The 11,687-nt window shown below is 45.1% G+C and overlaps 2 protein-coding genes across 2 annotated transcripts; one reads left to right on the forward strand and one right to left on the reverse strand.

Annotated features, from left to right (window-relative positions):
* Positions 1–1,200: 1,200 nt before the first annotated feature.
* exoc5 (exocyst complex component 5) lies at positions 1,201–8,482 on the reverse strand. The gene is made up of 18 exons (XM_037240981.1): positions 8,285–8,482; positions 7,918–8,012; positions 6,863–7,010; positions 6,587–6,781; positions 5,447–5,511; positions 5,044–5,072; positions 4,851–4,960; positions 4,691–4,735; positions 4,469–4,609; positions 4,301–4,383; positions 4,029–4,238; positions 3,817–3,964; positions 3,598–3,706; positions 3,306–3,426; positions 3,011–3,097; positions 2,825–2,933; positions 2,530–2,745; positions 1,201–2,300 (listed from the first exon to the last, which is right to left on the reverse strand). Exons 1-18 carry the CDS (start codon positions 8,309–8,311, stop codon positions 2,112–2,114), a joined length of 2,127 nt encoding a protein of 708 aa, XP_037096876.1. The 5' UTR covers positions 8,312–8,482; the 3' UTR covers positions 1,201–2,111.
* Positions 8,483–8,505: 23 nt separating this feature from the next.
* ap5m1 (adaptor related protein complex 5 subunit mu 1) lies at positions 8,506–11,081 on the forward strand. The gene is made up of 8 exons (XM_037240982.1): positions 8,506–8,742; positions 8,997–9,654; positions 9,719–9,946; positions 10,027–10,166; positions 10,317–10,402; positions 10,473–10,585; positions 10,653–10,749; positions 10,830–11,081. Exons 1-8 carry the CDS (start codon positions 8,675–8,677, stop codon positions 10,904–10,906), a joined length of 1,467 nt encoding a protein of 488 aa, XP_037096877.1. The 5' UTR covers positions 8,506–8,674; the 3' UTR covers positions 10,907–11,081.
* The last annotated feature ends 606 nt before the right edge of the window (positions 11,082–11,687 follow it).

Genomic DNA, 11,687 nt, shown 5'->3' on the forward strand with positions numbered 1-11,687 from the left:
AGCCGTAACTTAAGTCTTTATTCGTCAGGACATTGGAAACAGAAGCTGTATTTTACTTGTTCTTTGCATCTTTGCAAAACTATATAAAACCAATTATTTCGACGAGATTAATCATGTCTTTGTAGTAGATTCTTTTGTTTAGACAATTTTTTTATATTATTTTATTGATAGGTCTCCCGAGCCAGCCAATGGCTGAATGACACATCAGCAGCATATCGGATGACGCCTCTGAAGAAGACTTGAGTCGAAACCGTAAGCAGGTAACATCTAAGATTTTTATTCTCTGAACAAAAGAATCTGTTTATATTATTATGTAAAACCAAATCAACAACCCTCTTTTATTGTGCTATTGAATGAGAAATTATGTCCAAACTTGAGACTGTGGTACTGCTTTGCATTTTCTACTTCTGTCCCTCGGCCTTGTTAATAAGTCCTGGTGTCTTTTCTGTATGTAAAATTGAATGCAAGAGCTGCTTCAACTGACAAGTCAGAGAGGACAGTCTTATCCAGCTCTCCAGTGTTGACACTATTACTAATCCCCTCCACCTGCTCAAACAAACTCCTCCCCAAAAAACACAACCCTCCCTCTTTTCCACAAGCCCGTGCTGGGCATCCTCGGGGACAAGCCGCGCCTCTGCCTTGCTTGGTCTCCCCGCCGGTTATCATCACCGACCTGGCATCTCGTTCCCATCCCCATCCACACTAATCGTCCCCCAAAAACAAATAGTTTCAAATGTTTGGAAAAGACCCGTTGTTTGCATCAGAGCCTAACAAAATAATTTTTACAAGCTATCTGGTTGTGATTAGGGTAGAGAGAATTGAATTTATGTGGCATTGATAATATTAATATTAGCCTAATTAATGATGTTGTTTGAACACGCTCTGCTCAGTGTGTACCTGCTATACAACGCCAACCAGCCGGAGCTGGAACCGAGCTCTCGGGCGTCTCTATCTCACCCCCCCCATCCATGACTACTGCACACAATTCATCAAGCCAGAGATATCTAATCCCCTCTGGCGCCGCTCCCTTCCCCATGTCGAAGAAAGAACTTTACTCTGGTGGCAAGAATTCCCATGAATACTTGATGACTTCTATAGAAATGGAGAGTGGTTTCATCTCACTTTGAAAGTGACATTCACACATATAATAAAGCGCCCAGGCCAACTTGCGGCTGGTCTCCTTGAGGATAAGGACAATGATGAAATGCATCTTTTTTTTGTTTAATGAGTCTGTGGTTAAGGTAAACAGCAGTACATAGGGAGCAGCTTTGTGGAGAAGACATTTCCAGGCAGCAGGCATCATCTAGCTCCTTCTTGTAGTGCAAAAAGACAGCAATGGCCATTAAAGCCCTGTGTGAAGAGGTCCTCCCTGGTGGGTTTCTTTAAATCAGAAAAGGTCAATATTTCAATCTCCCTTGACCCAGAAACAGTGCACTTCTCACTGGGGATGTCTGAGCAAGTGTTGATCTGTGCAATTACAGTGACACAAACTCAGTGACCCATCGCAGCAGTCATCTGAGCCAACAAAGGACCACCCAAACCTCTGAAGAGGTTCTCAGACCTGCTTCGAGTTTGGATCTCACTTCACAGCAGTGGCCTCTTGACATTTGCTTTGTGCTCAGAGGTCAATGGTCAGTGAGGTGGTCATGTGTCTCTCTTATCCAGACAGAGCTCTATCTCATGCTTCTCAAGCTGACTCAACACATTTTTTTTTTTTGTCTCCCTTTACAGCAGCTTGAGGATTTATTCTGGGTGCTCAAGAGCAGCCAGAGAATTTACATAGTTGGCACAGTCAAAAATAATGTCTTTGTACATGAGCGGATAAATCAATGTCCATTGAAAGGAAACATGTAAATGGGTGATGGATTAGTATTTAAAAACAAATGATACACATTTTAAGCAAGAGGTAAAATGCACATTTTCCCCACATTCAAGGAACAGTAGCCACCATGTCTTTTGATGCCATTCCCACGTGAGTGTCTCAAGGCGGACTGCTACACCTCATCTAAAGCAAAGGTGTCTCTATTCAAAGTGCATCAACTCATTGAAGCATGGCGGCAGACTGCGGTACTGGACGGAGCGCGTTTGTCAAGCGTCGGTCGGCCCAGACATTAGCTAAAGTGGCGACCCAGTCGGGCTGGACGGTAGTCCACTCGTAGCTGGACGAAAGCGTGCAGGAGGTTACGGTCCAGATTGGTGAGCTGCTCGCCTGAACACACCTGCTTCAGGTTGTCAGGGGCGACCACCAAGAGGTTACAAAGGGCGTGCAGAGTGTCGAAGAGCTGGAGCACCAGAGGCACCTGCGCACAAATCAGGATTTCATCGAATTTTTATTAAAACAAAAACAGAAGATGGTCATCTTGATGAGTGACTTCATATTATATCAAGGACTAACTTGATTTTGGAGGTGTCACTATAATCCTAACAGAGAAGTTCCCTGATGCGTAAATTATATTTCAGGAGAACACACAGGCTGAGTGCTTGTACAAAAGGCCATGTTTTGCCGTGGACCTCTGGGCCCGCTCTCACCCTGAAGTCCTTGGCGCAGCGTCGATATTCAGCCACGTCGCAGATGGCCAGCATGCCTCCCATGGAGCTGTAGCTGTACTGCTGCAGGTGCTCGTGAATGAGGCGGTGGAAGCGAACACCCAACTCCGTCAGCACCGTGTCCACATTCTTGCCGTCCATAGACTTCCGCACGTGTTCCACCTGCCGGCTGACGTAGGCACAGACCTTGGCACAGGCCTGCACCATAGAAAGGTTGGAAAGTTATTTATGAGCAAAAAGTAATTTGCTGGTTCTCATCCCTTTGTGCCACACTTACCGTAGTGTACTGGATCATGACGTTGTTCTCGTCCTCTGGCTTGAAATCAGTCTTCTTCTGTTCTGTTGCTAAGATGTGCTTCATTTGGCCCACCATGCAGTTTAGCGTTCTGCAGCGTAAATTAGAATAGCATCCATCAGGGACAAGGCGCTTTTAAAATCCAAAGACAAAGGAGGGTTGTGAGACCTGTCTATTCCCGTGTCCAGTTTCACTTCCATTTGTTCGATCACTTCTTTCTTCTTGTGTAAACATTCAGCCAACTTTGGAGATGAACTGAAAACATAGATTTGAACATTTAGAGGTCATTAAAATAGTCAGGTGGCCAGTGAGTAAAAATATTGTCCTTCAAACTTGTCTGGTGCAAATTAAAAAGCACTTTGCTGTCCTCCTATAGCTAGCGAGGAATCCTCTTAAGAGTAGAATTTTGGATACAGCACCTTTGTGACCACTAAGTGTGCAAACTGTATAAACTTGAACAAACCTTATCAGAGGCATAAGCTGGTCGTTGAACTGCTTGTCAAACAAGTGAAATATTGAGTTTGCCTGTTGGACCACATCCAGAAAGTACAAGTTGGCATTCTTGGCATCTGAGGAGGGAATTGCTGTACGGAAGCGAGAGAGCGAGAATATAATCAGATGATGCACTTGACGATCTGCCCAGTTCAGGTTCTACTCAGTTTATTTATATTGTATTTTAAATTAGCATCATAAATGCACTTGAGTGGAGGCCAAGGTTAAACTGAGCCCATCATCGATCTAAGAGGGGACTCTACCCGAGAGGCCGATCTCCAAAGCATAGTCGATGTGATCCACGCACAAATGCTCGACCAGCAGCAGGAAGATTACGAAGGCATTCTTGGGCAGGTCGGCAGGATCCGAAAGCTGCGTCGTCATGAACAAAAAGCCGCAGCATAAATTTCGCGTTAAGCACGACAGGGATTCAAATGAAATGCAGAAAACACTAGTCTCAATTCAGACTTATGGGCTCTCACCCTGTGACATCTCTCAAAGGCATGCCGTGTTCCCTGCAGCAGGTTGACCACCAATTCCGGAGAGAGAAATGTCTCCCCGTGGGTGTCAATACTCGGGCCCAGTGGTAGATTAGTGCGCTGTCTGATCCTCTCCTTCAGTTCTTGGATACTGCACAGGCACATCATTTCACTTCAGTATGTAATTGTGAATAAGTTTCCAAATGTAAACAGACCTGCCGGTGCCGATGGAACGTTTCTGGTGGTTCTTGGAGTCGTAGTAGCGCTGGAGAATGGTGGCGCCGCGAGTGCGGAGGTAGTCTTTCTCCATGTCAATGTAGCTTTCCAGGTAGGAGGAGAAAATGCTCTTGATGAGCTTGGACAGGAAAGTGTGCTTGTCAGAGCCCAGGTTGAATTCGCTCAGCTTGTTGGCCAATAATGTGGTTCTGGAGGGTTTGGAGACAAATGATTAGGATGAAGACTGAAAATAAAAAGAGGAATGGCTTACCTTGTGTAAAGGTCATAGAGGTTCTTGAGGTACTGTTCCACGTCCGAGTGTCGCGTGTCATCCAGTTTTTCCCTGACGTGGGCCTGCAGACACAAAAGCCGGTCAGAATGCCACAAACGAAAGGCCAATTAGGGAACGGTCGCTTTAATGATCTGACCAGACGAGTACCTGTAATTTGTTTTCAAAGATGTTCTGAATCAGTTTGGCCATGACCGTCTCTGGGCTGCTGAAGACCTCGCCCACCTGTTTGTTGACCCTTTGGCATAGGACTGCTGTGTCTTCAAACACATCATTCCTTATATAAGCACCCTAGGACCAAGACAAGAACTTAATCCAGGTATTTATCTGCGGTAGGTAATAAATATTGCAAACAAAAGAAACCACACTTACATCCTGACACTGTTTGATGTAGACATCTACACAGTGTGCATAGCCCTGCAGAAAAAAACAGAAAGGTTACATTTTTTTAATAAAGGTTACGAAACCTCACTTAAGCCATGCAATGAATTGACAGCCAATGTTTACGAGAATTTTGTCTTTTTAAGGTCACCTTGAAATGTAGGAGAACCGCTGCCACCTCCCGCATTCGTCCAATCTCTCCCCTGCGCTGGGCAGCGGTGAACTCCTGGATTAGCTGTCGCTCCAGGTCATGGTATTTACCTGGAAACAATTCAAAAGATCCCTCAGATAATACCATTTCAGTGGAGAGTTTTGTAAATGTAGAATCATGGGAGTAAACTTACTTGCAATTTTGGCTTTGACATCTGCAAATCTGTTCAGAAAACAAAATTGAACAGAGAGGATGATTCGTGCGGTATGCAACCAACAATTGGTTTAACAATTAACAAATTATTATTGTTTTATTAGCAATAAAACAATTTTTTTTTTTTACATTATTTAAACGTTCAAACATTTACAGAAACACACCACTGGACATTTGATTAGGCACACAAGTACATTTACACCTACACCTTGAAGTATCCTGTGAGTCAGAGCTTTGTTTCTAAAAACCTATTAACATTTAAAACGCTTACATATGTACAAATCGGCTTAGACTTTGATGAACAGTTTACATGCTTAATACAGCACCTTCCCCTTGTTTGCCAATGCCCTTGTCTAAAGCTGCCTCCAGGACGCCTGACTCACCTGTCGAATGGCAGCTCCTGGGCAATGAGATGCAGCTTCTGAATGATATCAGCAGCCTCTTTAATCTGAAGAGGAGAAAGAAAGTCAGTGCGTGGGAGAAATGAGCAAGAGAGAGAGCGAGAAAGAGCCCATCATGACCATGAGAGGTGGACATTTGTGAAATAAAGAAGGAAGGCCGCCGGCAGTGTCTCCACTAGGGGGATCATCATCTTAAAGCAGACCTCCTCCGCCTCATCGTGTTGAACAGCCGGCTGATAACAAACGGGCGGCGCTCACCTGGGCTTCCACACCAGCGGTCCTGATTTAGCGGCATATCCAGCTCTTTATTGCCGTGGCTTTTCTCAATGGCCTGTAATCCTAAATCGCTTTCAATAATCTGTCCGGCCAGGGATATCTGTCTGCAAAAACGGGGGGGGGGGGGGGCCCTCTTCCTCCCTCTCCTCCTGACATACACGCTGACTGTAAAAAGCCCTGGACCCGCGAAAGGCCCGCCGTCTGCAACTCCTCTGTTCACGCAGATGCCTGCCTCAGCTAACATCATTACTCTGCTCCCGTGAGGAGGATCCAGCCTTTCTGCTCAGCGAAGGTTTTCTAAGTATCTGTCCCCCAGCTAAGATTAGCTAAATCCCATGTAAGTAATGTAGCCGTCTCCCTGCAGTCAGGGTTTAGCAGCACTTGTCTCCACGCTTGCGGGCCATCCCTCCCTTTCAGGAGGATTAGCAAAGCCATTCCCCTCCAGCTATTCACTTGCAACTTTTCTCCCCCCCCCCCTCACCTCATCTGGAGGTATGCATGGGAAAAGGAATCTGGACAGATATTTCTACATCCCTTTCTGGAAATTGGACTCCTGACTCTGGGATTGACCCCCGCCCCCCCTCACAGATTCACATCCACGTTGTAGAAGCTAATGTAAAACCAACCAATGTAACGTATACCACCCATGCTAGTCAATCAGCAAACTGTCAAAGAATGACAGTTTATTAATTCTAATTATCTGTGGGAGGGATAAACTTGACAAGTTATTATAGGATAGTTACTTCTTAATTCTCTAGAGTCTCACCTCCAGCTAAAAAACAGCAGAATTCCTCATCAGTGGTCTCACATATAGACTAAGGGGGGTGGGGGTTATATCATACCCACCTTCTCTGGGTTATGGAAAACATCGCTACGCAGATCCCCATCCAAGAACTCGTTGAAGTAGGTCATTAGACGCTGAGCTTCTACGGCACGTTGTCGAGGAGTGTTGACACCTTCAAGCTGATCGCCCAGGTGACACACTTTAGTTGCCACATAACTGATGTGTTCATCGAGCTCCTGAAAGTGCTGGAAGGCCACCTGAGTAGAAAGCGGAGTGCGAGGCATGTGATGTGATGATTCCAAGAACAAGGAGGTCCAAGTGGGAAAAAAAAACCACACCTGGTTGCTTCTCTGCAAGTCCTGGACTTTGTGGGCAAATTCCTTAGCTTCACGATGACACTGATGCTCCAACTTCTCCACCCGCCGCTGTATCTTCTCATCCAGTTGTTTCAGCTCCTCAATGTGGTTCTCAAACTCCTCCAACAACCTGCCATGGAGGAAATGTTAAGTTGCAGAATTCATCTGGTATTATCTACGCTTTGCCTGGAAAAGTAATCAAGTCCCAAACTCGTCCCACTGACCTCACAGTCATACAGTGGTTATTAGGCAGAGAATAGTGTCACATGCTTAATTCTTGTGTCCCCTGCCTTAAGAAGTTCAAGCAGCTTCGTCAGCTGCATTTTCTAACCGCCATCAGAGCTACAGAGCAAATGTTCTAAGTCAGCAGCATATTTCACAGAGCACGAAACATCCCGAAATGATGAGTTTATAATCTTTTGACTAATTCCCTAAGCAACGGCTGCAGCTTAAAGACATCTCCCAGCCTTTCCCAGCAGACACATATTTCCTGGTTGGTGACTCAAATGTGGTAGCCTCCGAAGATACGTTGTCTCTGACTCCTCACTAAGAGCTTCCGAAGAGGTGGCGGCAACAGTTTTGTGCAGGAAGTAGATAAGGCAAGAAGGATAAACACATTCAGCTAAAGTGCTGTGGCATTTTTCCTAATGAAAAATAACTTCTATCACAAGCATAAACAACACTTTACCAAACCTTCATTGGCAAAAAACACAACTAGTGTAGAGAAACTAGACAAAAAAATTAACTCGGTGCAAACACATTTTATTCAAAGCATAAATACCTTGCTTTAAAAAAGTAGTCACTAAATTTATCATCGAGTATAATACAATATAACAGTGTAACACAAGATATGAAATATGACTGATATTCAAGAAAATAAAACGCGATGGCTGAATTTTGTGACACATGCTTGCAGTCATGAGAGAATGCTCATAACGGTGTAGAAATTATGCTAAGCATGAAAAAATGCATTTAAGATTTGTCTGCAAGTAGATCGAGCAAAAAACATGTTTTCAATCAAATGACGCTTTCAGTACCGTTTTGGGTCGAATGCTTCAGCTCCTCCTTTTGAGCCTCCCCCGGGAGTCCTCCAGGCCAATCTCTCAATGTACTCATCTGCATCGAAGGGCTCCTGAAGAGCAGAAATCAAAACAAGAGTGTCGATCATCTCGCAAGAACTACGGAGTGGGGGGGATATATCGGGATAACCGATCCGGTGAAGCTACTTTAAGTGACGTAATTGCGAAACGCCTCGCGGGATATGCAAAGCGCCTCAGTAACATTACGACAATCAGATCGATCATATTAAACGCAGCAGATGAAGAAGAAGCGCGAGCGTTCGGGATGGTTAGCCAGCTAGCAAGTGATCGCTAAAAAAAACTCCGGACAGCAACAATCATCTACCTCGAAAAGCTGAGCAGTCGTCGCCATCTGTAAAGATCAGCTGGCGATGTGAAGAAATAAAATGTGTTTGGAGGAGCGGAAGATCGGCAATGACGCCGACCTCGACATGGATTTTCTAATTTTCTCCAATTTTATCCTTTGTTGACAGCTAGCTGGTTAGCGAGTCCTGTTTCCTGTATGAGACACACAAGGGTGGAGGCGGCTTGCTACTGCGCATGCGTGTATGTCAGCTGATGGGTGCTGTATGTCACGTGAAACAAAAGCAGGAAGTTGTGTGCTGTCTTGTCAGTGTTGTCGGAAATGTGTCAATTTGTTGTAGGAAAATGTGAATTTTGTCACTTATAAATTGCATTTTTCCTCTATATGCCGTGACGCGGATCAACTGGATAAATGAGTTTTCGTGCTTTGTGGATTATTACACACAATGAAGGTGAAAATGCTTCAGTTCGCTTTTCAAGGTACCTATGTTGTATTATTGATTTTTTTTTTTTTTTTTTTATGGATATAAACGAGTCGTTGTAAGTCTTGTGCATAACATTTCTAAGGTCAAACGATTTGTGTGAAATCACTGATATTAGACAGATCTTCCAGTGAAGTATCATTTTCTTGTGACAGATATAGAAGCTCTGAAAATGCACAACATTTCTGGCCAATGTGTTCATGCATCACCTTCGAAATTACAACTTGTAACGCCGCACATGTTCACTCGCAGGAGGTGGGCTACAGTGGAGTACCGTGCTAAGAGTCTTGGAGGCACCTTGTATGTCGAGGTTCCGGAAGACACCTCAGTGCTCAGACTCCTGCTCACCGAACTGGGCCTGTCAGACCCGCACAAGCCATTTGTCCTCCTTCGAGATGATTGCCGCCGCTGTCCGAAGACGCCTGTTCATGAGCTCCGCGTTGGTCCTGGCCAGGAAACCCTCTGGCCAGTGGTGGCTGTCACTCATGGACCTCTCATTCTAGCTTGCCTAGGTCTAGTGGACGTCCCCCTAGAGCCCCGTCCACCTCTAATCAACCTGCTGTGTGTCTCACAGGCCATCACATTTCTGCTCGGATTACAGAATTTTCTCCTGGGCTCAGGGGATAAACTCGATAATGAGGTTATGGCCTCTCGCCTGGCAACCCTTCCCTCCGTACTTCTGCAGGTTTGCCCTTTTGGTACGCCTCTAGATGTGCCCTCTGTCGGGGCTACTGCCACATCTTCTGTGCCCCTTCCGGCTGGGAACCAGAAGCAGCCAGCCTGGAAGACGGGCTTTCACCGGGGACGTGCTGTAGTGAATACAGCCCTGACAGAAACTGTGCGCTCCATGCAGTTCGGTGACCCAAGTAAACAGGACACGTGGGACGTGTACGGCACTCTGATGTGCAAAGTAAGTATAAAGCAATAATTTCTGCATCAATGGCCTTCATTTGATTTCATCCTCTTTTCAACAGTGTGAAGTGGAGGGGGTTCTCCCAGACGTGACAGTGACCCTCACTCTGCCGCCCAATGGGTCACCGCTGCAGGACATCGTGGTGCATCATTGCGTCACCTCACTGGATCCCAGTATCTTGACTGCATGCAGCGTCGACAAGTATGACGGCTCATCCTTCTCCGGACCCTACAAATTTCCATTCTCTCCACCTCTGGAGCCCTTCCGACTGTGTGGCTACACATCACAGGTTACAATTAATAGACAACTGCTGTAAGTTTATTATACTTTCGCATCCCACCCACTGCTGATTCTTAATACCTCCGATAGGTACCCGTACCACCCATCCTTGGCTCATATCAACTAAAGGAGGAGGAAAACCATCTGCTTGTGTCAGTGACTCTGAAACTTCATGAAAGTGTGAAGAATAGTTTTGAATTCTGTGAAGCACACCTACCTTTTTTTAACAGGTAAAGAAAACGATCCGTGCTTTTTAGTCTCACACAATTTCATTTTGCTTATCATATATTAAATACAGGTCCTATACATTCAGTATATTCAAAAAGACTAGTTAAAATAGTCAATGATGATGACGTCTGCATTAAATCTTTTTTGTGCAGGCCTCTGATGGGTACTGTTGATGTTAAAGTGAGCTCTGGACATGTGGACGTTTCCAAGGAGAAGAACTTGATGGCATGGATTCTTGGTGGGTTTGAGGTATCGTGAGAGTATTTGTAAAGAAGCTAATGATTTATTTTCCACTCACGAATATTCAGGACAAAAGTTTCCTAAATCTCGTGAAGTCACATTGGAGGGCAGGATCGCCTTTTCAGGGCCGACGGCAGGACCTACTGATCCCATTTGTTTCGACCTTACAGCCTACGTCAAAGTAGGTTCACACACACAAACACTACTGGACAGAATTTTCATTTATTCCTGTATTATTGTCATCCCAGATGTACTTCAAAGTGCCTGACACAACACTCTCTGGATGCTATGTGGACCAACACTCAGTACAGGTGTATTCCTCCGCTAAACCTAAAATAATAACTTGTAAGTTTATGCACGTTTTTTGAAATTTCTTGCTTCTAAGCACACTTGTTGAAATATAAATTCCCTCTTCTTGCTTATAGCTCGGGAACTTCAATCGGAGGACTATTTCATATGGAATTCAACAAGTACTCCTCCCATTGGCCAGTTGTTGCTTTAGGATGGACTCAACTCACAAAACGAAGGAGACATTTAATTTTGTTAGACACGTGCAGATTTCTTTTTCTTTTACTGCAGAGCTTAGTTTGCTGCACGATGTATGCACATATCATTTGTGTGACAATCAAAAGTCATTTGTAGTTTTTGGTGATTAAACTGGACATTTAAAATTTTAACTGGAAGATATGTTTTTTTTTTTTTTTTTATAACTGAAGTACTTCTGACTGCTCTGCCCCCCCCCCCCCCCCCCCCTTACATTTAGCCCATTGCAGACACAAGGGCCACCCCTCGCTCTGACAGGCCCACTTCAGCTACTCTCCATCAGCCAGATAATTAGCAGCTGAGGCCTTGTCATCAGCTGTTGTAGGCCAGGAGGAGTGAAGGGGGGACCGGCGGGGCAGCGAAATGCTTTGCTACCTCGGACACCGCCTCGGCGACAAAAGGCTACTCTTTAGAGCCGGCAGGGGTCCTTACAGCAGCCCCCACCCCTTTTGACCCCCATCCCCGCCCTGTCAACTAGTGAGTAGTTCAAACAAACAACCTCTCCAACCAGGCTGTGATTGAGCGCTGACCCTCTGGCCCTCTGGGACATTGAAGCAGTCGGTCCCATTCAACCAGCGGGACCAGGCTAATTGGTGAAAGAGTCACAAGGATAGATGAGGTTGGGCTGTCTCTTGATGTTCTTTAGGTGCACTTACTCAATTCGAGTTTGATTTGTTTTGTTATTGTTATTGTAGTTCATTCACAAAAAAGATGGAGCGGGTTTCTATGCTGTTGCATAA

This window comes from Syngnathus acus, chromosome 22 (genome assembly GCF_901709675.1).
Source record: "Syngnathus acus chromosome 22, fSynAcu1.2, whole genome shotgun sequence".
Taxonomy (NCBI): Eukaryota; Metazoa; Chordata; class Actinopteri; order Syngnathiformes; family Syngnathidae; genus Syngnathus; species Syngnathus acus.

Coding starts and splice junctions, on each gene's coding strand:
- exoc5 (XM_037240981.1), bottom strand. CDS start 8,311: ATGGCGACGACTGCTCAGCTTTTCGAG. Junction 3,098..3,305: donor CAGCTTATGCCTCTGATAAG/GTTTGTTCAAGT, acceptor CTATGTTTTCAG/TTCATCTCCAAAGTTGGCTG. Junction 2,301..2,529: donor GCTGCGCCAAGGACTTCAGG/GTGAGAGCGGGC, acceptor ATTTGTGCGCAG/GTGCCTCTGGTGCTCCAGCT.
- ap5m1 (XM_037240982.1), top strand. CDS start 8,675: ATGAGTTTTCGTGCTTTGTGGATTATTACACACAATGAAGGTGAAAAT. Junction 10,167..10,316: donor CACCTACCTTTTTTTAACAG/GTAAAGAAAACG, acceptor TTTTTTGTGCAG/GCCTCTGATGGGTACTGTTG. Junction 10,586..10,652: donor ACCTTACAGCCTACGTCAAA/GTAGGTTCACAC, acceptor TTGTCATCCCAG/ATGTACTTCAAAGTGCCTGA.